At 43.5% G+C, this 22,939-nt stretch overlaps 3 protein-coding genes and 1 long non-coding RNA gene across 5 annotated transcripts; 2 read left to right on the forward strand and 2 right to left on the reverse strand.

Moving 5' to 3' along the window:
- Positions 1–343: 343 nt before the first annotated feature.
- On the reverse strand, positions 344–6,272 carry LOC125751011 (uncharacterized). The gene is made up of 8 exons (XM_049029438.1): positions 5,746–6,272; positions 5,539–5,568; positions 5,179–5,307; positions 4,003–4,113; positions 3,496–3,549; positions 3,205–3,360; positions 2,883–3,005; positions 344–2,257 (listed from the first exon to the last, which is right to left on the reverse strand). The coding sequence occupies exons 2-8, from the start codon at positions 5,545–5,547 to the stop codon at positions 2,216–2,218; spliced, it is 624 nt and encodes a 207-aa protein (XP_048885395.1). The 5' UTR covers positions 5,548–5,568; positions 5,746–6,272; the 3' UTR covers positions 344–2,215.
- A 153-nt stretch (positions 6,273–6,425) lies between these two features.
- LOC125751009 (macrosialin-like) lies at positions 6,426–13,373 on the reverse strand. The gene is made up of 6 exons (XM_049029434.1): positions 13,206–13,373; positions 10,026–10,513; positions 9,635–9,748; positions 8,936–9,005; positions 8,491–8,661; positions 6,426–8,005 (listed from the first exon to the last, which is right to left on the reverse strand). Exons 1-6 carry the CDS (start codon positions 13,282–13,284, stop codon positions 7,866–7,868), a joined length of 1,062 nt encoding a protein of 353 aa, XP_048885391.1. The 5' UTR covers positions 13,285–13,373; the 3' UTR covers positions 6,426–7,865.
- A 110-nt stretch (positions 13,374–13,483) lies between these two features.
- Positions 13,484–15,606, forward strand: LOC125751014 (uncharacterized). The gene is made up of 3 exons (XR_007400483.1): positions 13,484–14,171; positions 14,306–14,443; positions 15,119–15,606. It is a non-coding gene; the product is annotated as an uncharacterized LOC125751014 (long non-coding RNA).
- A 1,236-nt stretch (positions 15,607–16,842) lies between these two features.
- On the forward strand, positions 16,843–21,917 carry LOC125750777 (zinc finger protein 394-like). 2 transcript variants are annotated; one of them, XM_049029021.1, is made up of 3 exons: positions 16,843–17,610; positions 17,671–17,867; positions 19,668–21,917. In XM_049029021.1, the coding sequence occupies exons 1-3, from the start codon at positions 17,237–17,239 to the stop codon at positions 20,387–20,389; spliced, it is 1,293 nt and encodes a 430-aa protein (XP_048884978.1). In that variant the 5' UTR covers positions 16,843–17,236; the 3' UTR covers positions 20,390–21,917. The 2 variants fall into 2 exon arrangements, with proteins under 2 accessions (XP_048884978.1, XP_048884977.1); XM_049029020.1 differs by having other exon boundaries at positions 16,843–17,867.
- Positions 21,918–22,939: the final 1,022 nt, after the last annotated feature.

Raw genomic sequence — 22,939 nt, forward strand, 5'->3', positions numbered from 1 at the left:
CCATCAAAGGGTATACATTTATCAATTGGCACAAATGGACAATAGAAGCATCCGGAGAAATACTGCTCCCAGGTCATGTGACCTTAGCTTGATTTACCAGTGAACAAAAAGCCCCCCGAGTGCGAGACAGTGGGAAAGGAAAATAGTCTTATGTTTAACTTTTACACACTTGTGTGTTTCTTACATATGCTTCCTGCTGCCGTAGGGGGCAAAACAAGGTCACTATGAAGCAAACTGGGAATTCTCCAGTTCCCTAATGGAGCAAGTGATGCCTGAAAGAGTGGAAAACGCCAGTTCTGTCCTGCTCTTACCAAGGGGAAGACCAAAGCTCAGAGCATAGCCATTACAGAGAATAAATGCATTTATTACATTCCCTTTGCATAAGATGCTGACAGCCGGAAAACAATGCAAAAAATTCAGATCACAGGTTTGTATTTCTATAAAATGCACCACTGTCCGTAACTGACTTTATCACCCTGAAGATGCATTCTAGACAGAATCTGTGTCTTAAGCTCCACTGTGTAAGGAGAAAACCTGGCAGAGGTGGGAACTCGAGTCACAATTTTGATGACTTGCGATTCGACTCGGCAAACTGATGGAAAGACTTGGACTCGACTTGGACTGAAGGGCAAACACTCTTGATTTGGACCTGACTTAGACCTTATGACTTGAGAAGACTTGAGGTTATAGTCCCCTTCTGGGCACCATAATGTTCATTTTAAAATTTCAATGTACATTAATTCCTTGCTGTCTGCATTTTCAGTTGGCTGAATGCAAGGTCTCCTGAGGGTTTGTTGGAATGTCGGAAAGATGCATCATTCTCTACATAGACATGGACGTAAAACTGTGTGAGGACGACCTTGAGCGGACACTCTTATCTCTGCCTACAAACCATGTATCCTATGATGTACCGTTGTCGAGTTTTACTGCAGCTAGTTTTAATTACTAAAGGTTAAAATACACTGACGTAGGTAAGGACTCACAACTTGACTTGGATTCGAGGCACAAATTTCATGACTTGTGACTCCATCCATCCACCCATTTTCCAAACCGCTTATCCTACTGGGCCGCGGAGGGTCTGGAGCCTATCCCGGAAGCAATGGGCACGAGGCAGGGAACAACCCAGGATGGGGGGCCAGCCCATCGCAGGGCACACTCACACACCATTCACTCACACACGCATTCCTATGGGCAATTTAGCGACTCCAATTAGCCTCAGCATGTTTTTGGACTGTGGGGGGAAACCGGAGTACCCGGAGGAAACCCCACGACGACATGGGGAGAACATGCAAACTCCTCACACATGTGACCCAGGCGGAGACTCAAACCCGGGTCCCAGAGGTGTGAGGCAACAGTGCTAACCACTGCACCACCGTGCCACCCCCAATGCTAACCACTGCACCACCATGCCGCCCCCGGCTTGTGACTCGACAGCAAAAAACGATGGAAATACTTTTACTCGACTTGGGGGCAAATGACTGAAGACTTGACTCAATCTGCAATATTTTGGCTCGAAACTTGACATTCCTTGACTTGTTCCCATCCCTGGAACCTGGATGCTGCTTTTCACAATTTTATCTCTGCCTTTCTTTGCAATAAAAGCTCACATTTGTGAAGTGGGAAAAGAGCCTTTGAAACCCTTACAATGCGGGGGGATTATGATTGTGTAACAGACTAGGAACCTGTACCGAGGTTAGAGCAGCATGTGACAGAGCTACCCCGCTAACTCTGTTGTATAATGCTGAAGTCCCACATTGGCATTTAAGGAAAAGCTGGGAGTTGGCAGATACAGCATTTTATTAGTTAAGAATGAAGCAGTATATTTCCCTGTATCACAGTATGCTGTTACCAATGTAAACGTTTTGATGCTGGTTTCATTATGTAAGAAGTCATTGGTGTTACTCATGCACCCTTATTATAATTAAGAGTTAGTTAAGTACGTACCATAATAACTGATTTCATTATACTTATGTGATGTTAGTGGTTGGTCAAATGGTTAAAGTAGATTAGTTAGAATACATGAAGGTTACGTGAGGAGGTATTAGGTAACTAGGTAGCAAGATTAGCAGAGTGAACGATGCCCATGACATGGCTGAGATGGTCCAGCGACACTGTTTTTCTTGGGTTAGCATCCCACCGTGTCCAGGAGCGCTCAGATGTTGCACAAAGCCACCTTTTCCATGAGCTCTGTCCTGGTTCAGCCTGATGTTCTTCATTACTGCTGAGCCTGAGGTGTGTTGTTGATGGTGATCACCGGCTGAAATGAGCACGACAACCAAAAACGCACAATGTACAGTGTGAGTGAAGGACTTCTCTACGTCATTTCATTTTCAAGGCCATCCAGTACAGCCCTGCATCCAGTTTGAGCAGCCCTGAGCTTCTTTGTTACCGTTAGGTCAATACTAAACAAAACAACTCAGATTCCAGTCCCCGAAGGCCACAGACTCAGCTGTGATGGGCCATTCGTCCACTTATGTGCTGAACCACCACTGGTGACTGAGAGACTTGAAGGATGAAGTAGAACTAAAAGCCAAAAACAGAATCCTTGAATTTCGCAACATGATCTACGAGCTTTACAACGGACCCCCGAGTCTGTTAGTCTCAAAGATCATTTACTCTGGCATGCTATTTTCTAGCCGTACACAAAAGCATAAGCAGAAATTATGATGGCGTATCATCATCGTTGAATCGCAGTTGTGTGTGTCTACAAATCCATGTTCGTCATGGCAAAAATACAGACTTTGCAACATCATGTTTCAGTTATATGAAATTTACAACATATACGCAAATTAAACAGCACTAATGTGAAGACTGACACATGCACTATATAGGGCCAAACATGTCACATGTTTGTTTAGGCTCCCCTACTTTCCCATCCTCACCATTTTTGATTTGGGGCAGCAGCAGTCCACTACCTTGCAGCAGTAGGCAGCCAAAGTAGCGCTGATGGCCACGAGAGCTGTGTTCACCAGGAAGCTGTTTGTCTGGTGGTGCTCGTAGGCATCCTTGGCACAGGAGGGAGGCATAACATGAGCGGCGAATGAGGTGTACTCTTTCACAGCGTGCTGAACACTCCTCGTGCTCCTGACCAATCATCTCCCCTCTTGTTAACACCCCAGCTGCCAATGGCAGATTCAGTCATCCGGCCCCTATGACGCCCACAGTAAAACCACGGCAGGTAAACCAGTAAAGTGCTCAGCTCACACTCATCATCTGACAAATCCTGCTGATGGTTGAGTTGTGCTCGTGCATCCAGCAGAACTGTGGTCCCACGGCAAATGTCATCTTGCTGGCGCAGACGAACATGTTGCTGATGGACGCCAAACAGGCCAGCACCTGCAGGCCCAGGCAGGCCTTCACCTATGTGGAGAGGAACGCATGGAGATAAGAAGCCAAGCCATACATCTTCTTCAAATGTGACCATCTGCATGCTTATTCCCCGTATATAAAAACCACCACCCTGCATTTACAGGAAGAGCATTTATAAGGGCTTACTGTGGGCAGATGTAGATTCGTGGCTGCGATGGCCATAACCCCAGCAATCATGACCTACGGCGTGGAGTGATTGTTTAAAGGCAATAAACTGAAGCACTTTCATTTCTCAAGTTAGACCTTTCCTTCTCTGGTAGAATTTTGATTGAGATCCAAAAAAGATTTTTCGCTCATTTAACTCGTTCTCTATCTTTTGTAAACACAAACTCCATGAGGGAGCGGAAATCAGACGTGGTGCTGCTTCTATGTCGTACTGAAGATTTTGAGACTTCAGCTCCGATATTCACTTTGAAGTGCGTGTGAGTGAGAGCACTGACTGCTGCAGAAAAAACTAAGGACTGTAAGCAAAGAGAAAAAAGAAATACTGCAAAACTAATATAATCTTTAATGAATACAATCTAAAGCAATGTTTTAAATGATAATAATGTTGTTTTGGTAAAGTACCCTTATGGAGCAGAACGGCAGCGACTCAACACTGCGCTGCCCCTTAGAAACCATGCAGATACGTACAAAAACGGAGCCGACGATGACTGCGTAGTCTGAATGCTGCTGGCTGACGTCGAACTTAAGGGTGATGATACACAGGCTTATCTGAAACAAGCTGAACAAGATCTCGGAGATCTAATGAGGGAAAAAGGAATAAACACCAGCAAAGGAAATTAATAATTATACAAGAAAAAAAGTTAGAGGTAAATCCTATAAGCGACGTACAAGGCTGCCTGGGGCACCAACTTCTGAGGGCTGCTAGCTTAGCCAGCTGATTTGACTGTCCGGGACAAAATGAAATTGGCCGGCTTGACTCCTCTGCACGCCCAACGCAAAACAGCTACAGAATGTGGGCTACCCATCTCTGCCGCTGAAGCTATCAGAGTTCAATATCGCAGAAGGAAAAAGAAGCACAGAGGCGTGTTACAGTGAGAGGCATGTTGGGTAAGTTTTATCGCCTCTAGATAATGGTTACGCAGCGTAAGCATATACCAGGGGTCTCCATCCTTCTTTACAGTGAGAGCAACTCCTAAAGAAGATGATCTGGGGAGCTACATGTCGGATACAAGATTTGGCTTAAATGAACCGTAGGTGGGAGGGGGACTTATGAAATATAGGCCTGTGCAAGATACATTCATACATACATATGTGCTACTATGACCAATAATAATAGTATATCTGTGATATACCAGTTATTCATTGGCAGACCTGTGGACTACCCTGCGCTAGGCCTTTAGCTCATCAACGAAAGGCCCACTTTTCATTACTGAAGTGGGTTAGGGTGCTAAATAGACCCCATAGATTTAAGCACCTGTTTTATGAGATATATGAGGCCTATAATTATAATAATTATCTGTAGGCCTCATTAATTAATGATTTCACCACATAAAAATGTTACCTATTCTATTATGCCTATTTAGTTAATTTTACAAAATGAAACGATTAACGGCCTGTTTCTAGGATGTAAGAGAAACCTAACCTAGAAAAGTGTGAACACAATGCCCTGCTTGCTGTTGTGTAATTGTTAATGTGAACTTAAAATTATATTTGCCAACATTTGAGTTGACTCTGGGGATGGAGACTGAAAATGAGCTGATCCCGCGAAACAGGCCAGTGTTTACTGGAAATGAAGCAAATGGAGTAAAATATCGATTAAATGTTGATCAAACATTAATAGTAAAAGCACAGAAATGCACAAACCCCGAGAGCTTTGGGCTCGGACTCCAAGTACTTATGAATTTGATGAGGATCCTTTTGGAAGGTGACGACCACAAGTGGTCCCTCTGGGACGCTGTCTTGGGGCTGATCGGTCGCGGATAAGCGGTCAAACTTTTTGTTTTTCGTTTGTTTGGACAAAAAGAAGAAAAAATATAAGTCATAGGCCATCTCAGACCACTATACCGACAATCCCTTATATATCACACAAAACAAACGGTTACAATCTAGGAAACAAAAGTTATTTACACAGTTTAAAATAACGATATACACTGAATTATGCTGGGGAAAATGCGCTGAAGTCGCCACTAAAGCATCAATATTGACATTAGTGTGTTTACAGACCTCATCCATGGTGAGCAAATGTCCAGAGACCTAAAATAATGAAACATTAGAAGTATTTTACTGCAAATTTCGTGCAGCTTAACTGATTGTTTACCATTGTGAAAGACATAACGGATTTTACATTCGCTTTAACTTTGTGACAGATCCTCTGTACTAACACAAGAATTAAGAAGCATGAATCCGAAATGTTGGTCTGACTTCGATTACCTTCTCCAAATGAAAGATCCCAAGCAATATATAATGTCCGATTATTAGGAGCAAAGACGTGCACCGTTATTTCCCCCCAAAAAAACAACGCCCTTTAATCCCGTTTGCACTTTTTCTCCGAGTCAATCCATTTCCGCTAACCGGGAATCTGACTCCAAAAATGTGCAGATCCTGACGCAACCCACGCATTCTGCGTGACCGTAGCTTTAAATCAACAGCTACGCAATTCGCGTAGAGTAACTAAACACTTTATGTTTTAAACATTTGACAAGATTCGGTCAAAAGAATATGCGAATGTGGAATTGCAACAGCGTAAAACCGCCATGCAAAGACACTCATCGCTGTAATCATTAAGCTGTATTCGTGACGTGGTTGTGTATTTTTGGAATTAAAATCCAGCTTCTATGAAACGTGGCTATCAGAGTTTAGACAAACCAGACTTAAGTTGGTCTAAAAATATAAAACGTCGTTTCTGCATTAATTAATCGCAGATTAGCCTGCCGAGATGTTTTCCGAGGACAACCATGTTACACTCCAGGTACAAACCTTTTTACAGTATATGGTGGTAAAATGACAAACGTAACACAATCTTATAGTCTGTTTTAGCGGAAAGTACCAAGTTAGGCTGTAGTCATCTGTAGCTTAAGGACGGCTGAAGGAGAGACAAACCAACAGAAAACTAATTTGTTCAGATTTTTAATTGTGCACACCGATTAAAACAATGACGTAACATTTCCAAGCAAGTATGAGATTGACCATTATTTCTGCAAGGTAATATTTTTTTTTCCACAGCTATAAGTAACAAACAAATTTAGTATTAAAATTTAGAAAAAAAAAATCTTCCCTTTTGTCCCCTTCTCTCTTCCTTTGGTTTCCATAGGCTTCCCTCAAGCACTGGCCCACAGAACCTCAGCTAACAATAATTGCCTGGTTTGTAGATGTGCTGCACATTACACATCCATGAAAAAGGACGGCATCAGCTGCAAGATGCCAGTAATGATTCGAATCATATTTCAGCTCTTTCTGAAGAACACTTTCTATAGGATGCAGAATTCACTCCCGTGGAATTTCCTGGGTTATATTTCTGCAAGCAGCAGTGTCACGCTTGGAACTGCAGGTGAACATGGATCCAATCCTCATATCTTCTCCCTGGTTTTTGGTGCTGGATAAGCAACCCCAAGGGTGACAACACAACATGAAACACCAAAGCTTTGAGGCTGGCCCAGCCCTCCTGTCAGTTATGCTGTTCTCTCTTCAGTTTTCAACATATCGGTCATTTCTCATCCCTAGTTCATTATTACTCTATGAATTAATCAATTGGGCAGTAAATCACAGTAGGAGAACAGGATTGGAAAAACACTGCAGAAATAAAGCAAAATAAGCAAGTCTAATATAAAAAAATATGCATGTAAACGACCCAGTATAGGAAAGCACAGTTTTCATCGCATAAATTTCCCCGTTATGTGTGAGCAGAGCAACACGGAAGCCAGAAGGTCACGACGTGCAAAATTTTAGGATTTAAGTGGCACCGAATGCACGTCTACTAAAAGGTGCTTTGTGCCTGCCCTCAGATTCAAGTCAGAGTTCAGGTCATACGCAGCATTTCACAAGCTAGCCTGTCTCAAGTAAGAGCACGGCCCGAGAGACAGCACACTCCGGAAGGCTGGTGTTCTCCAAGCCAGTGACCTGTGTGGATGCCACAGTCCTGGCAGTACAGGCAACTGCCTCTCGTTCACTGGTGACAGGTTGGGTGTACTGTGTAACAAAAGGACTGAAAGCAAAGTTAGGTAGTGGGGGCCAAGGGAGGGGGTTCCCTGAGATACAAACACATCACCGTCAACCCCCCCCCCAATCAATATGGGAGGTGCTCAATAATACAAAGAAAAAAGTGCTCTCATACGACACATGAAGTAATATTTACCGCAACACCCTTTGTAACTATGTAAACGAAATTATAGCAGACAAGATACACAGACGGAAAGGTGCTTTATATATAAGCAGCAAAAAAAAAAAAAAAAAAAAAAAAAAAAACACTGATCAGCGGCAGCAGAAGGATAAGAGATGGGAGTAGGGATGAGAGCATTCATCTGATCTGACTCACAGGGCCTCAGCGGGCCCCGTTAGAGAGCCTGATACCCATCCGTCCTCCTCTTCCTGCCGATCAGGTACGCCAGGATGACAATGACGATGAGGATGATGAGGACGACGGCCACGACTATGGCGACGGTGTAGTCGGGCTTGTCAGCGGGACAGTCGTCAGCTGCAGGAAGGGGCGGAGATGCCGTCAGGAACAAGCTGGAGACGCAAGGCGCTCAGACCACGCATTTGTAGCACAGCTCCAGCTCAGCCAGTGCAAACTCAGCAAATGATACCTCACGGTGGCTCAGCTGGCAGTACGTTTTAAACGAGACGCGGCAGGATCGCCGAGTCCGCTGCCTTTCACTCATGGTGGCCTGTCGAGCGTAATTTGAATTCTGAGGGCAATTTTAGATGAACTTTTGCTTTAAGAATAAAAAAAAAATGGCCATCTTCTGAAAATTAACGTCCTCATATGAATTAAGCTTATAGCCCTTAAACAATTAAGCGAAATGCTCGATTTGTCCCGATTAAGCCGAAAGGAGAATTAAATGAGCGATCCAAGCTTCACAGACGAAACGCGCAGCTTTTAAAATGTTAATGGCTATGAGAATTGCCTTCAATAATAATCGCAATAAAGCCCCATTAAGCAATGGGGCAAACACTTACGCAAGCCAAAATCTCCGTTGGTGAAGTTGAACGCCTGCAACCTCAGGCCAGTCATCTCCAGAGAATAGCCAGAGCCCATGAATAATGTCATGTTCTTACAGGAGTAGGAATGCCCAATGGCGGCAGAGAGGAGATGCAGCGATTGATTGCTGACTGAATTTTCGGTGGGACCTGCAACGACAGGGTAAAACCGTACAAGTTCTCTTTTAGCTATCCAAACCATTCTACACTAAAGGGAAATCAACAGTTAATGTTCAAAAAGTAAAAAACTGTTGGAATAAAGTTCAGAAAAGAAAAATATTTCACATCCAGTAAATTGCACTTCAGTGCCATGAAAAATGGATGAACAAGCGTTTAGTATTGGAAAATATAGTATTTTTTTTGTTTATTTCATTTTTTGAAGAGGAATTGTATTTAATGAGCATTAGATTTGCATTTAATTTACCTGAGGGCAAGATGGGGTAGCGCACATTGAAAGCGACCTTGGTGATGTACACGGAGTTCTCGGTGGAGTTCTGAGACACACAACAGAGCATTCAGGGGCAGGTGAATGACACAGGTGTAACACTGGTGAGCAGCCCGAGGGGAGTGAGCATGCGAGATATGCTGTAACCAAACGCGGTTTCTCCCCCCTAAGCCAAACAGCTCCGTGGATAATGTCAAAACAAGGAGCGGAATGTGATAAAAGTTTGATTTACAGTGTATGGTTAAATGATTCACAATAATTCTGGTTCGCCCACAATTTTCAGAAATTTACACAGTCCCAGTGACAAGCAGAGGTACATTTTTTCTGATAAATATAAATATTTCATAGATTCAATGCAGAACAAGCTAAAATATCTAGAAGGCCCACATTTAGATGCGAGACATTTCGAACAGCTGGACATTTCAGACTGGCTAGACTCCACGCCTGTAAAAACCACTGGCTGCAAATATTAAAAAACTGCAGTCAAAGAAGCTTCACCACTTAAAAATAAAAAGTTCCTTTTTCATTAAATATGCCCTTCTGCACCTTCCCAAAAGCTGTGCTTTAAACAGCTAGACATGGCAGCCCATCCTTTCACATAGCTCACATAAAAACAAAGGCAGGCCGCGTCTCTTCCAGCCGGCGTCGAACTGCCCCTGGACGCCAGAGAGCTCTTACCTTCTGGAACAGCATGGTAAGTGTTCCCTCTGAGAACGACAGGGTGAAGTTCGCCTGGGTGTCTGTGCACCCTCCATCAGGAGTCGTCTTGTTAGGCTGGATGATAAAGCTGCCCTGGAAGGGGGGGGGGGGGGGGGTCGTCAGTACACACACACACACACACACACACACACACACACACACACACACACACACACACACACACTGCATCTGCTTAATACTTCTGGCTGCTCACTACACTCAATCTGCTTTTGGGAGCATAAACCACATTTTAAGAAGCAGAGCTATACAGAAGACAAGAAGAAAACCATTTACTTTTAAGCATGCTAATTTATACAGAAAACTTCTGCATAGCATCCCAGTCTGCATGTCGGTTAATCGGCTGTCATACCATTTCGCTGGGTTTGGAGCCGATCTGCAGCTTGATCTGTACTGCCATGGCCGCCTTCACGCACATAACTGTTTGGTTCTTAACTGTGTAGGTGCCACCTGTCAGGTTGGCGGAAGGGGTGGGACGGGGAGGTGGTGGAGTCGGAGCATGGGTGGTGGTGTTGGGTGCGTGGGTGGTGGTGTTGGGGGCGTGGGTCGTGGTGTTGGGGGCGTGGGTCGTGGTGTTGGGGGCGTGGGTCGTGGTGTTGGGGGCGTGGGTCGTGGTGTTGGGGGCGTGGGTCGTGGTGTTGGGGGCGTGGGTCGTGGTGTTGGGGGCGTGGGTCGTGGTGTTGGGGGCGTGGGTCGTGGTGTTGGGTGCGTGGGTCGTGGTGTTGGGTGCGTGGGTCGTGGGTTTGGGTGCGTGGGTCGGGGGGCTGGATGCGTCAAATTCTCCAGGGGGGGAAACGGTGGCAGATGGCTTGGATTTCCTCCGATTATCCAAGGCAGAAGCTTCAAAAGAAAGACAGAACCCCAGTAAGATAATCAGCACTGCAAAATGCGATCAATTTCCAGTGAAGTCTCTGATAATGTCTCCATACACTTAATCAGGTTTTTTATTTCATCATTTATGTTTGTCACTCTTAGGGAGGGTTCATTTCATACTCTGCATATCCCAAAATGTTCACATGAGCCTTTGGAACAGGTGTTGTGGTTTGTAAAAAGTACCACAGATCAGGATTCCAATTTGAGTTGGTTTATTCTGACATGGGGCGAATATCGATAGTGGACACTTATGCTACCACACACACACACAACTTGGGAGTTGGCTAACAAAGGTAGCTGCATGGCCATTGTGCGAAAATCAGTAATGAATATGCAAGTCATACAAGTATAGGAAGGTTTTCATCAATGCCTACACTCTTCTAGGTATGCAAACATTGATATAATGATAAAATCGTGAACAAAAATAAAATCTAATATAATCTGCACTGGGCGTGAGCAAATGAACCCAAGAATAACGCAAGATATGTTATTGGTAAGTACTTACTTAAGTATCAGTATGTTATTCATACGGCAACCAAACAAGTATTTTAAAGTGACAGATCACTAAGGCAAAATACAAACACACATCTGGTACAATGACAAGTGGAAATATTATTACATCTTTCATTTACAGGCTACATTAAATTGAAATAGGGGTCGGGGGGAAGCTTAGAGCTGCAAACTGTATGTGTGTGTGTGTGTGGGGGGGGGGGGGGGGGGGTCATTTAAAAAAATCACAGTGAAGCTGCATCCATCACACGGGATCCACCAGAAGCAGGCCAGTAGTAAAATACAGCCATTGTTAATTGGAAAGTTATCAAAGACCTCAACCCACGTCATAAGATTTCCTATTGGGCTCAGGTGGTTAAATACATTCCCCAGCGCTTTGGAGTAAGATTCCCCTTAAAAACTTGAAACTATTGGCCAACGCAAAGTAAATAAATGAATGCAAGTTACTAGTTACTATAGGCTTAGAAATTACAAAATGATCTTCTTAGACGTTAAAGTAAATACTAAGATGATTAAGTGCATTATAGATTGTGTGCCGCATATTCTTTCAATGTCAGAAACAGATGCTACTTGGAACTACATCTAGATTCTTAAATTTTCTCCCTCGCCACTGTGCACACGCTTCCTCCGGGTACAGCACCTGAACGCTGGTGTATTTCCTCATTTTCTGAGTACCAGGGTGCCTATTTCGATCCACCCATGACGGAATCCATGGCAACCGGGCAGTCAAGTACAGTCAGCTGAGAGCTTACAAAACAGGTTCTGTGGGTTTTCTTACTGGAAACCAGTGGCACGTGCATGGAACCTATTCACACAGGCTATGCAGTTAAAAACAAAAACATTTCTTAAAATGAGCATAAACACGCCAACGGGCAGGTTATAGTGAAAGGTGGAGGAACGGGTGAAGTCTGACGAAAAAAGATAAAAAATCACGAGTTAAGTACCAGTTCCTCTTTCCTCCATGCTGATAACCATGAGCGATCGCTCATGAAATTTTCATGAGAAAATCTGTACACTAATCGTATAATGGCCAGACAAACCAAAGATAGCAAACACAGGGCACTGTTACTACTATGCGCCATCTTCGGTTTTATCAGCAGTGTCCAAACTCCCGTATTACGATAAATAATTTCACGCATATTTTACAAAAAAAAAAAAAATGAATTCAAGGGCATAACTCCACCCATTTAAGGGGGTTGTACAGGATGGTTTTAATTATTGGGTGGTTACAGCCCCCAACATTTACACCCAAGATTCAATTTTAAATGAATCGTAAGCATTTTATATTAAACTTAAGAGCAGCTGCTTAACTTCCCCGACCAGGTGCCAAATTGCTGCCAAAGGCCGAATGAATAAACCCGAATGTCGTTCTTAACTTTCGGTAACCATTCTACCACTTAATTGAGCCCGTTTCACGTGGTCCACGGTGAATTTAAAACACATCAAAAGTTTTATTTCCGAATATGTCGGCGACGTCACGCTAAAATGTCGTAGAAGTTTTGTTTGACAAATTGGTCCTCCATTGAAATGAAAGCGTCCAAGTACAATAACAGACACCAGAAATGAAAGCAAACGCGCCTCAGTACTTCTACACCCAAATCGGGAATATCAACATAAAAAACGCATTTAGCTTCGTCAAAATAAAACCGCAAAACAAATTTTTTTTTCTCCGATTTGATATTGTGGTGGAGGAACAATGGCAGACTATACTTCCCTCGTTCTTACAAGCTTTTCAAAAGTCAAAGGTTTCTAATCAAACAATTAGGTTATTTTAAAACGCACTGCAGAGGACTTGTTAAATGTGGCATTATATGCACAAATGAAATTTTAGGTAACCTCTTACGTATTCTCAAATGATACCGCAAATACATGAACTAGCTGAAATTGATAAGAAAAACAGTTTACGCAACGCCGGCCTTGTGGAAATCGTTGATCTGACACACCTTGTGTTAAAAACGCAACTTATGGACATACTTTTGCTCTACTTTTAACATTTAGTTAATTCTGACAGTTGGGTATGATGACCTTGCAAATAATCAGCCAACAAGAACGCAGGACAAGAGTTTGATTTCTTCCTCTTTATACTCACTAAGAGTTTATGTAAATATAAAGTAAGTAGAGTTTAAAAATATGTTTTAAAACTGCATACCCACTGCTACGGCACAGGCCAGCGTGAAAATCAGAAATGTCCTTTTCATTTTCAGCGGGGAAGTTGGATCTCGTCTCATCTGCAGGCAAACCCGAGAATAGCAGCGTCCGCGTAGCGCAGCGCCAGCTGTTACGCACCTTGTAGCAAAGAAACGAAACTAAATAGCAAGTACGAGGAAGAACAGAAAAGGACCCGGGAAGCCTCAGTTTGCGCAATCTCGCCAGCCAATCGATTGCGGCGTTTTTCTTACTTTCCTTTTCATCATCCGCAAGCTTAAGCCTGTCGAAAAGGTTGAATAAATCACTTATTATCAAACCAAATGACCTATAGTCATTTGTGTGTATATTTAAAGCACTGTGTAGGTTCGTTTTGGAAACACGGTATTTAAAAACGTGCGTGGCTCTTGTAGTTTTTTTCCCCCCTCGACGAAAACATTCTGCAGCGGACAGGTTGACGTTCTCCCACCTGCCAGGATATCCTGGCTCCTATACGGTGCACCTGCTTACTGGCAGGCACCAGTTTAGTGTAACAACGGTGTAAATGACGGTGTGAATACAGTCAGAAGACAATAGGAGAGCGGAAGCAATACTGTATTTTGATACATGAGAAAAAATCTTTCGAACTCCAACGGCACTTAAGTTTCAGGCATGCTGACAAACAAACAGGGCAGAAGCTGTTGTGTTTGATGCTTTCTGGTCTCAATTAAGCTATCTTCATGTACTCTCCTGTCGTCCATCCCAGATGTTTAGAGAGGAGAGTGACATCCTTTAAATTGCAGAATCTGTATAATAATTTTATTAAGGTTTACATTAGGGACACATGTAATGGATACATGCCGTCCACTAGGCAAAAAGTCTTGGGGCTGCCAAAGAAAATTATACAAGTGATGTTGGGATAAAATTATATTTTCTGGCGAAATTAGTTAGCCATTCCGAATCCTCTCCTAAAGTCAGGCCAGTATCTGCGGTAAGCATCCAGTATGCCGATGTCTTCTTCTCTCTATTAGCATACCATGTGTGGCTAATTGATGCCTCATAAAATATAATTCATTAATTTGAGTGAACCGGTGGTAAAATTTTACAAATGCATCAAATGGCCAGGGTCCCTCTGAGGAGAGGGTTTGGCAAACGAGGAGGAACCCAAGAATTTGCCTTGTATTGCGAGAGGATCCAACTGCAGGAGCTGCAGGTCTGTTCCCAGACTGGAGATCCAGCGAGAGGCAGAGGGTCAAAAACCAGGTAAAAGCAAACAAACCTGGCCGGTGGTCCAAATACAACACAGAGGGTTTGATAAAGTGAATACAGGGCAAGAAACCAAATTCAAAATACCAGACAGACCAAAGCGACCTGGAACCTGGATCACTAAGCCAGATTTCTTGTCAGATTTAAGGTACCATAGTTTAAATGGACATTATTTTCACTCAGTCATATTTTACCTAAACTACATTAAATCCTTAAAAGTTATCAGCTAAACAAGAAATCCTGCTTCATGATACAGGCCCCAGGAAAGCAGGCGGGATCATGCACAGAGAGGAAATCATCAGATATAAGCACTCAGCACAGTGTAACACTCAATGCTGCACAAAGGACTAAGTGCTAACTGACTGCTTTTAACTTGTGCTTAACTTGTGCATTTTCTTGATGCATTATTGGTGCATCTAGTACTTAGGGATGTTTCCGCCTGGGTGCTGGTGTGGTGTTCATGTTTTTGTTCATTTGCAAAATTTATAATATTAAATTGTGTTTTCTTTAAGCAAATATACACTTACATTAAATAACTTTAAACATTTTCTTTAATGGCCTCAGACTTTTGCACAGTACTATGTTACACAACTTGGACTTACAGATAAAAACCTTTATAGACAAGATCTGAGACAATTCACCTCGACCTGGGTTGTCCATCTATCACACCAGCTCTTCTGCCCACTGATCCCTGAGACCTGAAGACAGGAAACCAGGAACCAATGGGACTTGGGGCCATTGATGGACAGACTATTCGTAGATGATCAAGATGCACGGGAAGGCTCTCTGGACCATGAATCCAGGAAGGGGACACTACATTACCAGATTCAGACACTCAAAACAAGACTCAAGTCTCCATGAATCATGAACCCTGAGATGCTATGCTGGGACCTGAAACCACCAAGGTAGTAACATTTCTGTCAAACCGAAAAAAAAAGCATTGAAAAAATAGGGACTGACTGCATCAAGCCCCAGAAAAGAGCCTCTGATTTGAATCAGGCTTCAAACCCTATACTCTAAGAGCAACAACGTTGAGGTAGGGTGATGTGTAGCTCGATCAGCAGGTTTTTGGATCTTTACCCATGCCCGGAAGGTGATAGGTTCAAATCCCGCGGATGGAGGAGTAATCAAAGCAGCATTGTTCCCTTGAATAAAGGCCCTTAATCTCAATGCTTCAGGAATACTGTCTGACGCTGATTTTGACATATACGTCACTTTGGACTAAAGTAGCTACCAAATAAAGTATGATAAAGCAGGCACGTGAAATAAATATGATAAAGCAGGTATGTGAAATACAGCACGATAAAACAGGTATGTGAAAACCTTCAAGGAGTCTTTGTTTAGGGAATAGATGGTCATCTTTTCTAGCTTTTACTCTGTAATCGGTAGCAGTCTTTCTCATTTGGCAATGAAGGGTTCAAATTGCAGGTGTGCGTGAAAGCATTTATAAATTAGTAATTAAAGTGCTTTTTCATTTGTGTAACAGCCCTGTTTGACATACATATGCTGTAGGGGGTGGCTTATTCTTTCTGTTCCTCAAGGTGTACAAACTTGTCAGTTACTGATGGTCAATGCAGAAAGTGAACTGAAAAAACCGCACACCCGGATGATGTATGATGTGACTTATATGCAGAATTCATAGACCACGAGTGGTTCATGTGACTGAAAAACAGGAAATGAGCAGGAACATTTCAGGGTGACTGCTCTTGTGTTCTCAATCCAGCTGAATTTTCTTTGGTCCATCCAGCAATTGCTGGGTGTTTGACCTGCATTCATTTACCCTTTTCCTTCAATGAGCACTTTACTTTGTAGAAGGAAGATAAAATCACAGTTGGAAGCTAGAAAAAGGCACTTAATGCCAACTGCTGTAAGGGATGCTGGTTCTCTCACCCCTAACTGTCTTCAGTTGTACATCGCTTTGGACAGAACCCCCCACTAAGTAACTGTGAATAGAGGACCCGGATGGAAAATTGCGGTCAGAACAACAGAATAACACACGCCATCACACATTTCTAGAGGGTGATGAATCACCACCGAATATGAATGATTTTTTTGTCTGATTTTTAAAGTTTTGCTTCAGTCTTCCGGTTAAAATGAAAATTTCCAGGACCGCACTGTTGCATGACTGAGCCGTACAATAACTCCAATATTATCTAGATATGCACTTGTTATTACGGAACCTATGCTTCAATCTGCACTATTTTGTATTGTATTTTTCCAAAAGTCAGCAATATTTCATGCAATAAGCAAACCTCGTTAAGTTAAATTATCCCCGTGTACTTAATTGGTTAAAGCAGCATTACATACATACAGACATACATACAATATGAAATCTCTCCACTCCTTTGTAAAAAGAAAAAAAAATGCTCCGCGCGTCATAAACTTGCGACTGAAGGGAAACCTTAGAGGCAGAACAGGGGTTGGTAGGAGTTGCGTATTTTTATGTTCACAGACAGAGTGTTACCTCAAACAGGAAGGCTGTTTAATATTATGCTTATAGATTATAGTCCTCCAGTGACCGGCCAGTTTGCTAGGCAGGCAGAACAAACGGGTGGTGGATTTGCTCGGTTTGCATAACGGTTTTAAACAGACAGGATAGCCCACTTGTAGTTCAGTTGTTATCAGTAACACAGTGACTGGATAAATTGCAATTGATGATATTAAGTTGCATGACGCAGATAGTTGGATAACTGACATTATACTCTAGTTAACTAGTTTGCAGTATTTGGTTAGGACCGTTCTGCATTTTTTTAACTGATAACGGGTGTTTTGCAAACTAAAAGGCCGATCATGGAGCCCGGCGTGCTGTTTTTAAAATACGAGCTGGCCTCCACCATCGAGCAAGCCGTCAGGTGCGCGGTGGAGGCCGTGCTACAGGAAACCGCGAAGGTGGTGGAGGTCCGGCTGGCCGAGGCTCGGAGCGCCGCCGCAGAGTCGCACCGGGAGAACCGCAGCTTGAGGGAGAAGCTGGAGATGACAGAAAGCGAGCTGAAGGCTGTGCGCTTCTACATGTCGGCGGCGGAGAGAAACATCAAGCAGTGTCTGCTTCTCAACCGAGACCGACCGCATTCACCCATTATGGGCCGTACGCGCGCGGAAGAGCCCCTCAAAAGGGTCCAAAGTGGCCCCCCCGATCCGCTTACCGGTACCGACCCTTCTCGCAGGTATGTGCAGTCCTTCGGTGACCCATGTGTGAGAGCTCAGATATTGAAGTCCTCCCGCAGTGTTGCTCTCTGTTTACCGACAGTTCAATCGGGATGGACCAGACCCGGGAATAACAGGAGGGGAGTCAGATCACAAACGAGCGCATCTTCGATGCCGTGTCTGGGTCGAAGCTCCCGTCCACAAACACAACTTTTTAGACCTGGAGATGATCAGAGTATTGACTTGTATTGCGTAGCAGATGAGAGCGTAGAAGAAGGTAAGTTGGACCATTTATAATATTGATTTTATTGTCATGGTAAATTATCTTTAATAGAGCTTTTAAGTGGTATATGTAACGTCATATTCGGTTCATTTAGGTGAGGTAGTACATTACAAACAGCTGTCAAGGTTTCATATTCGGATATTCGGGTATTTTCCGTCAACAGCTTACGAAAGGAAAGAAACATTAATATTTAGACTTTTGATTATTAATCTTCTATCAATGGATAATCGGCTCCTCGTAGTTATTTACAGAAAATACTAATCGTTCGTTCCTTTTATGAAAGGTTTTCTCCGAATATGCATCGAGTATCATTCTCGGCGGATTTTAGCCTTTAGGGACCGTATGTAAAGTGTCTCACAGAAGAAAAAGTGTGTAATCCTGTTTTAAAACCAAAGAATTGAGATTAGTAGATTAAGTAGATTAGTAAAACAATTAATGGCTTCCTTGGCCATTTTAAAACTCCTTTTAATTTTCATTAATTAATTAATTATTTTCTTTCAAAATATTTGTCGGGTTCTTAAAGGGCCCTCTTATCGGGATGAGCCAGTTGCAGTAAATCAAACATCCTCTAGAGGTCTCCACTCCACTTATTTCTTCAGTCTGGAGTTTCTCCTAATGATGACTGATAATTGCTTTGGGAAAATGTGTATTACTCTATGTATTTTGTTTTCTTAGAAGATAAACACTTATAATGTACGTTGCCAGCTGTTTAAACCCTACTAACTGCTTATTCTGCACCAAAAAATAGCTTAGAATTAGCAGAAGGTTTGAAATGACCAAAGGAGATGGGGACCAGGTCCTCAAGAGGATGTTTTATGCAGAGCTACTTGTTTTAGCACAATCGAGTAAAGCAGTAAACCATTCGGAAGCTACTGATTATTTTTCATTGCAAAATATAAAAATTACTGAAAATTAAGAGAAAGTTAAAGCTGACCTGATACGAGGTGGAGTAAGCCTTCTACATGCCAGGTGACTTAACTACTTATATTACACTGCAATTAATCATTAAAAGTTTTTTTATATATCGAATTCATATCCTCCCATTGAAAGACAAGTAATTTGTAGTCGGTCCCTTATCTCGTGTTGGTGAGTAGGCTTTCCATAGAGATCAATACATTTTATAAATATTACAACACATTATTTTCTGACAGCAGTGAAGGGGGAGCTCATTGTGTTAAATGTCAATAAACAAAATGTACAAGTATTTCTGCTTTGGCATTCACATGAAGACGGCTAATGAAGTCGAAAATCCGAATATCCGAATATGAAACCAACTTCACCACAATGCCAAGGAGACAACATAGTATAGGTGGAGCTAGGCTGAGCTGCGAATTAATGCCCAAGTACATGTAGCATCAGAGCAAGCATTTATAAGCATTTCACACATAGTAAGAACCAAATAAGACTATTCAATGAAAAGACCAAGTACAGACCAGCAAGGGAACAAAGAGTGGTCCGGGTTAGTAGACTTGTTCAATATTCAGCCCAGTTTTACTTATAAATTCAGTGGTTCAGTAGTGATACTTAACAGGCAGGTTGCGTTTGTACAGTGGGTGAGATTGTTTCCCGTGATCCCAGAACATGTACATTGGTGTATCACGTTATTAACTCTGCAAAGATGAGTGTTAGTGCCTCGTCCTGAGTACACAATCATATTGCATGTTTTCTATCTGTCTCCTAAACTCTTACTCTGATATTATAACAAATCTGAATTATAATTATGGGACAGATCATGTAATGTATACTTTATTGGTGGGGGCTATAAATCAATTGTTGCTGCTGTACTCTCATTAGGTTACACTGGAACTAAACAGAGAACTGCAGGTTTCCACCAGCAGGAGGCGACAGAGACCCCCAGGTTTCAGTTTGAGAAAAGTTCACCGGCAGCCAGCCATGTGAGTGAGCTCGGCTTGATCCAGGTGCTGGACGATGGGCTGGACTCCAAGGAAGGTGTAATTAAAGTGGAAGATGAGTCTTCTTGTGAGCCGGATCCAGTCAGGACGGACTCGGACCAGGCCCCACAACTCGTCCTGCATCCTCCCACGGCTGCCGATACTCAGTCCGTAGAACATCCTGAACCAGCAGAAGCTCAGCCGGTTCTGCACGGGCTCCCCCAGAGCCCGGACAAAGTCCATCTCTGCAACGTGTGCGGACGAGGCTTCCGCCGCTTCTACAACCTGAAGACACACCAGCGCATCCACACGGGCGAGCGGCCCTACCCCTGCCGCTACTGCGAGAAGCGCTTTCGCCACCTGGACAGCCTGCAGAAGCATCAGCGAATCCATACAGGCGAGAGACCTTATCGCTGTGCGCAGTGTGGCTGCTGTTTCCGCGAGCTGGGCCACCTCAAGAAGCACCGGCTGACCCACGCGAATGCACCCCCTGTTCTGCCTGACCCCGCCCACAGTCTACATGACCCCGCCCACAGTCTGCATGACCCCGCCCATGCCCCAGCCCCTGTCTCTGGTGGCCACGTCTGGCCACATGTAGCTTCTCAGTCCCCTAACTTGATTTAACCTTTACAGGAGGCGTGAAATTCCACAGCTGAATTCTGCTGTCACGGGTATGCAGATCTGCTGGTTTTAGAACACATACCATAACATTAACGACCGAGGGCTACAAGAGCCAGGTGATGAGACCGTTACTTCAAGCAAAGTGATACACTGGAAACATCTAGATCTCTGTACCTCTGTGACCAGACTTGGGAACTAAATGCTATACTTTGTATTCCCGTTAGGTCTTATGTTTTTCCGAGGGGGACATCCAGCTCTCTCTACTCCTCATTTCATGGTGCATAACATCAGTCAGTCAGCAGGGGCTACCTGAGAAGGTTGTGTTTTTTCATCGGCTGAGGAACGGCTTCATGTAGCTCACAGAAATGTATTTTTGAATTGCTGTTGCAGAGTAGGAAGTGCATACAATTGGCCTATTAATATCTGGATGTATAATTTGCATAAAAAATTCTGCAGAACATTTATTTTAGAAATCCATAGAGCTTATAGGCTTCTGACAGATTTAGCCATGGAAATGGAAGTTCATACTATGAAAGAAAAAAGAAACACATTCGCTTGCTTGCAAAGCTAAGAAGGGGGGAGATTGTGACGAGATGTCTCTACATGCCCAGCAAAATTCACCCTCCCGAAAACAAAAAGGGACGACATTTTCGATCAGGAAGCTGTGAGAGAATAAGCTCATTCAAGCCCTCTCGGCTAAGATCGATCAGGGATCGGATCAAATTGAACGCACGGTCAAGGATAATTCTGCTAATATCGACAGTCTTTGTGACTCTCTCTACTCCATTCACAGCAACGGTGTAGCGCTCCGACAAGAGAATGAGAATCTGAAGAAGGCGAATGCGGAAATGAAACTTAGGATAGATGACTTGGAAATGAAAATTAGTGACCAGGAAAATCAGAGTCGTAGGTGGTGTGTTCGTTTGTGTGGCCTTTCCGAGTAGAAAACGTGAAAGTGAGGATGAGAGCGGTGTGATAAAAAGGAGTGGGGTGGGCTGGATACCCCTGATGTGGCCAATCGCCTTGGCGGGAAGATAGAAGATAGCGAGAAAAAAACGAGAGCAGTGATTAGGGTCGAGGTTTATTTTCTGGTCACAGAGACCGTTAATATGGAAGTGTGCCAAGGTATGTGATTGGCTGGACATCCAGGGGTCTTACTTTAAGGAGGATCTGACTTGGTTTGACTAGCAGCTCAGATGCGACTGTGGCCACTGGTAGAAAAGGCGTGGAGAGAGTATAAAAAGGGCTTTTTCATCGGGGCATGTGCTTTCGCTGATGGGATGGAACTTAGAGGAGAACAGTAAGAATCGGGTAGGCGGTCCCTGACTTGTACAAGCAAATCCACAATTATCCTATTTTGGTCAGTTCAGAGATGGGAGCCAGAACATTTGTCAGATGCGAGTGATGTAAATGTTTTTGTGAGAAATCTTCAGCTTTACAGGTAATTACTGCTTGTTGAATAGTCAGTTTGTTGTATTATATATTGTGATGTCAATGTCTATCCCTTCCATTAATGCCTGGGGGGGGGGGGGGGGGGGGGCTCATAATTTGCCTAAGAGGAGAGCTTTGTTTTTGTGTTGTTGGGCAGCCAGCTGACCTTGGACCCCCAGAGATTTGTTTACGCCTTAACTGGAGGTTTTTGGTTCCTGTCTGGGGCGACAAGGTGGTGCAGTGGTCATACCATTGGGGCCTGGGTTTGAGTCTCTGCCAGTGTTCCGTGTCTGTGGAGTTTGCATGCTGCCACATTGCCAGTGGGTGTGCCCTGCGATGGGTTGGCACCCCATCTTGGGTTGTACCTGTACGCTCTGGACCCTCTGCGACCTTGAATAGGATGAGCAGTTTCAGAAAATGAAGGCATGATTCCTGTCCTGTTGTCATCTGACTTTCTGTTTGTCTTACATTTCTTTGTCTTCGCTTTCTGTTGTTGAATTATTCTGTCTTGATGTTGTTGTAATGTATCACAGCACACCTATGTAAAGCACCTTGGGGTGATTGTCGTGAAAGGCGCTATATTAAAACATTGAATTGAAATTAAGGCTTTTTAAGTAGCTGCTTTACTTAAAATTCATAGCAAGTGGTTGAAATGATTCCAAGTCTACTTATTTCTGTGTGGATGCAGTACCCTCCTTTCAGTGTGTATTGAAAAGGATGGGAAGGCATTGCTGAGGTTAGCCAATCACATGAGAGAACAGCAAAATGGTGCAATCAGGCCTCGGTCTCCAAAGTGACCGAACCCTTCAGTGGGCAGAGAGCAAGAAGAGGAGGAAACGAGGCCCCTCCTCATCTGAGAGGTGCTCTGGACACAAGCTGACAGCCCCCCGCCCCCCAGAAACTCACACTGGGAACAGCACTTTTCCCGGAGTGGATCTCGGAAGGATCTCATTGCTTTTGACGTATTTCCCCGACAGTTTTACTCACTAGACGGCAGCAGAGAACTAAACTGAAATTGCTTTAGCAGAACATTAATCAGCAAAACGCTGCACACACATTTCTATCCCTGGCCTACATGGTGCAAACGACGGTTCTTACTCAAATTCAACACAAAGGAAAATG

This window comes from Brienomyrus brachyistius, chromosome 10 (assembly GCF_023856365.1).
Source record: "Brienomyrus brachyistius isolate T26 chromosome 10, BBRACH_0.4, whole genome shotgun sequence".
NCBI classification, from domain to species: domain Eukaryota; kingdom Metazoa; phylum Chordata; class Actinopteri; order Osteoglossiformes; family Mormyridae; genus Brienomyrus; species Brienomyrus brachyistius.

What these genes read in the sequence shown, in the direction of transcription:
- LOC125751011 (XM_049029438.1), bottom strand. An exon ending in GGATTTGTCAGATGATGAGT is followed by an intron (nt 3,006 to 3,204) that starts GTGAGCTGAGCA and finishes TCCTGTGCCAAG; the next exon opens with GATGCCTACGAGCACCACCA. An exon ending in GCTGCCCCAAATCAAAAATG is followed by an intron (nt 2,258 to 2,882) that starts GTGAGGATGGGA and finishes TGCTCATTTCAG; the next exon opens with CCGGTGATCACCATCAACAA.
- LOC125751009 (XM_049029434.1), bottom strand. Translation starts at nt 13,284, where the DNA reads ATGAGACGAGATCCAACTTCCCCGCTGAAAATGAAAAGGACATTTCTG. An exon ending in CTACCCCATCTTGCCCTCAG is followed by an intron (nt 8,662 to 8,935) that starts GTAAATTAAATG and finishes CTGTCGTTGCAG; the next exon opens with GTCCCACCGAAAATTCAGTC. An exon ending in CAACGGAGATTTTGGCTTGC is followed by an intron (nt 8,006 to 8,490) that starts GTAAGTGTTTGC and finishes CCCTTCCTGCAG; the next exon opens with CTGACGACTGTCCCGCTGAC.
- LOC125750777 (XM_049029020.1), top strand. Translation starts at nt 17,237, where the DNA reads ATGGAGCCCGGCGTGCTGTTTTTAAAATACGAGCTGGCCTCCACCATC. An exon ending in AGATGAGAGCGTAGAAGAAG is followed by an intron (nt 17,868 to 19,667) that starts GTAAGTTGGACC and finishes TACTCTCATTAG; the next exon opens with GTTACACTGGAACTAAACAG.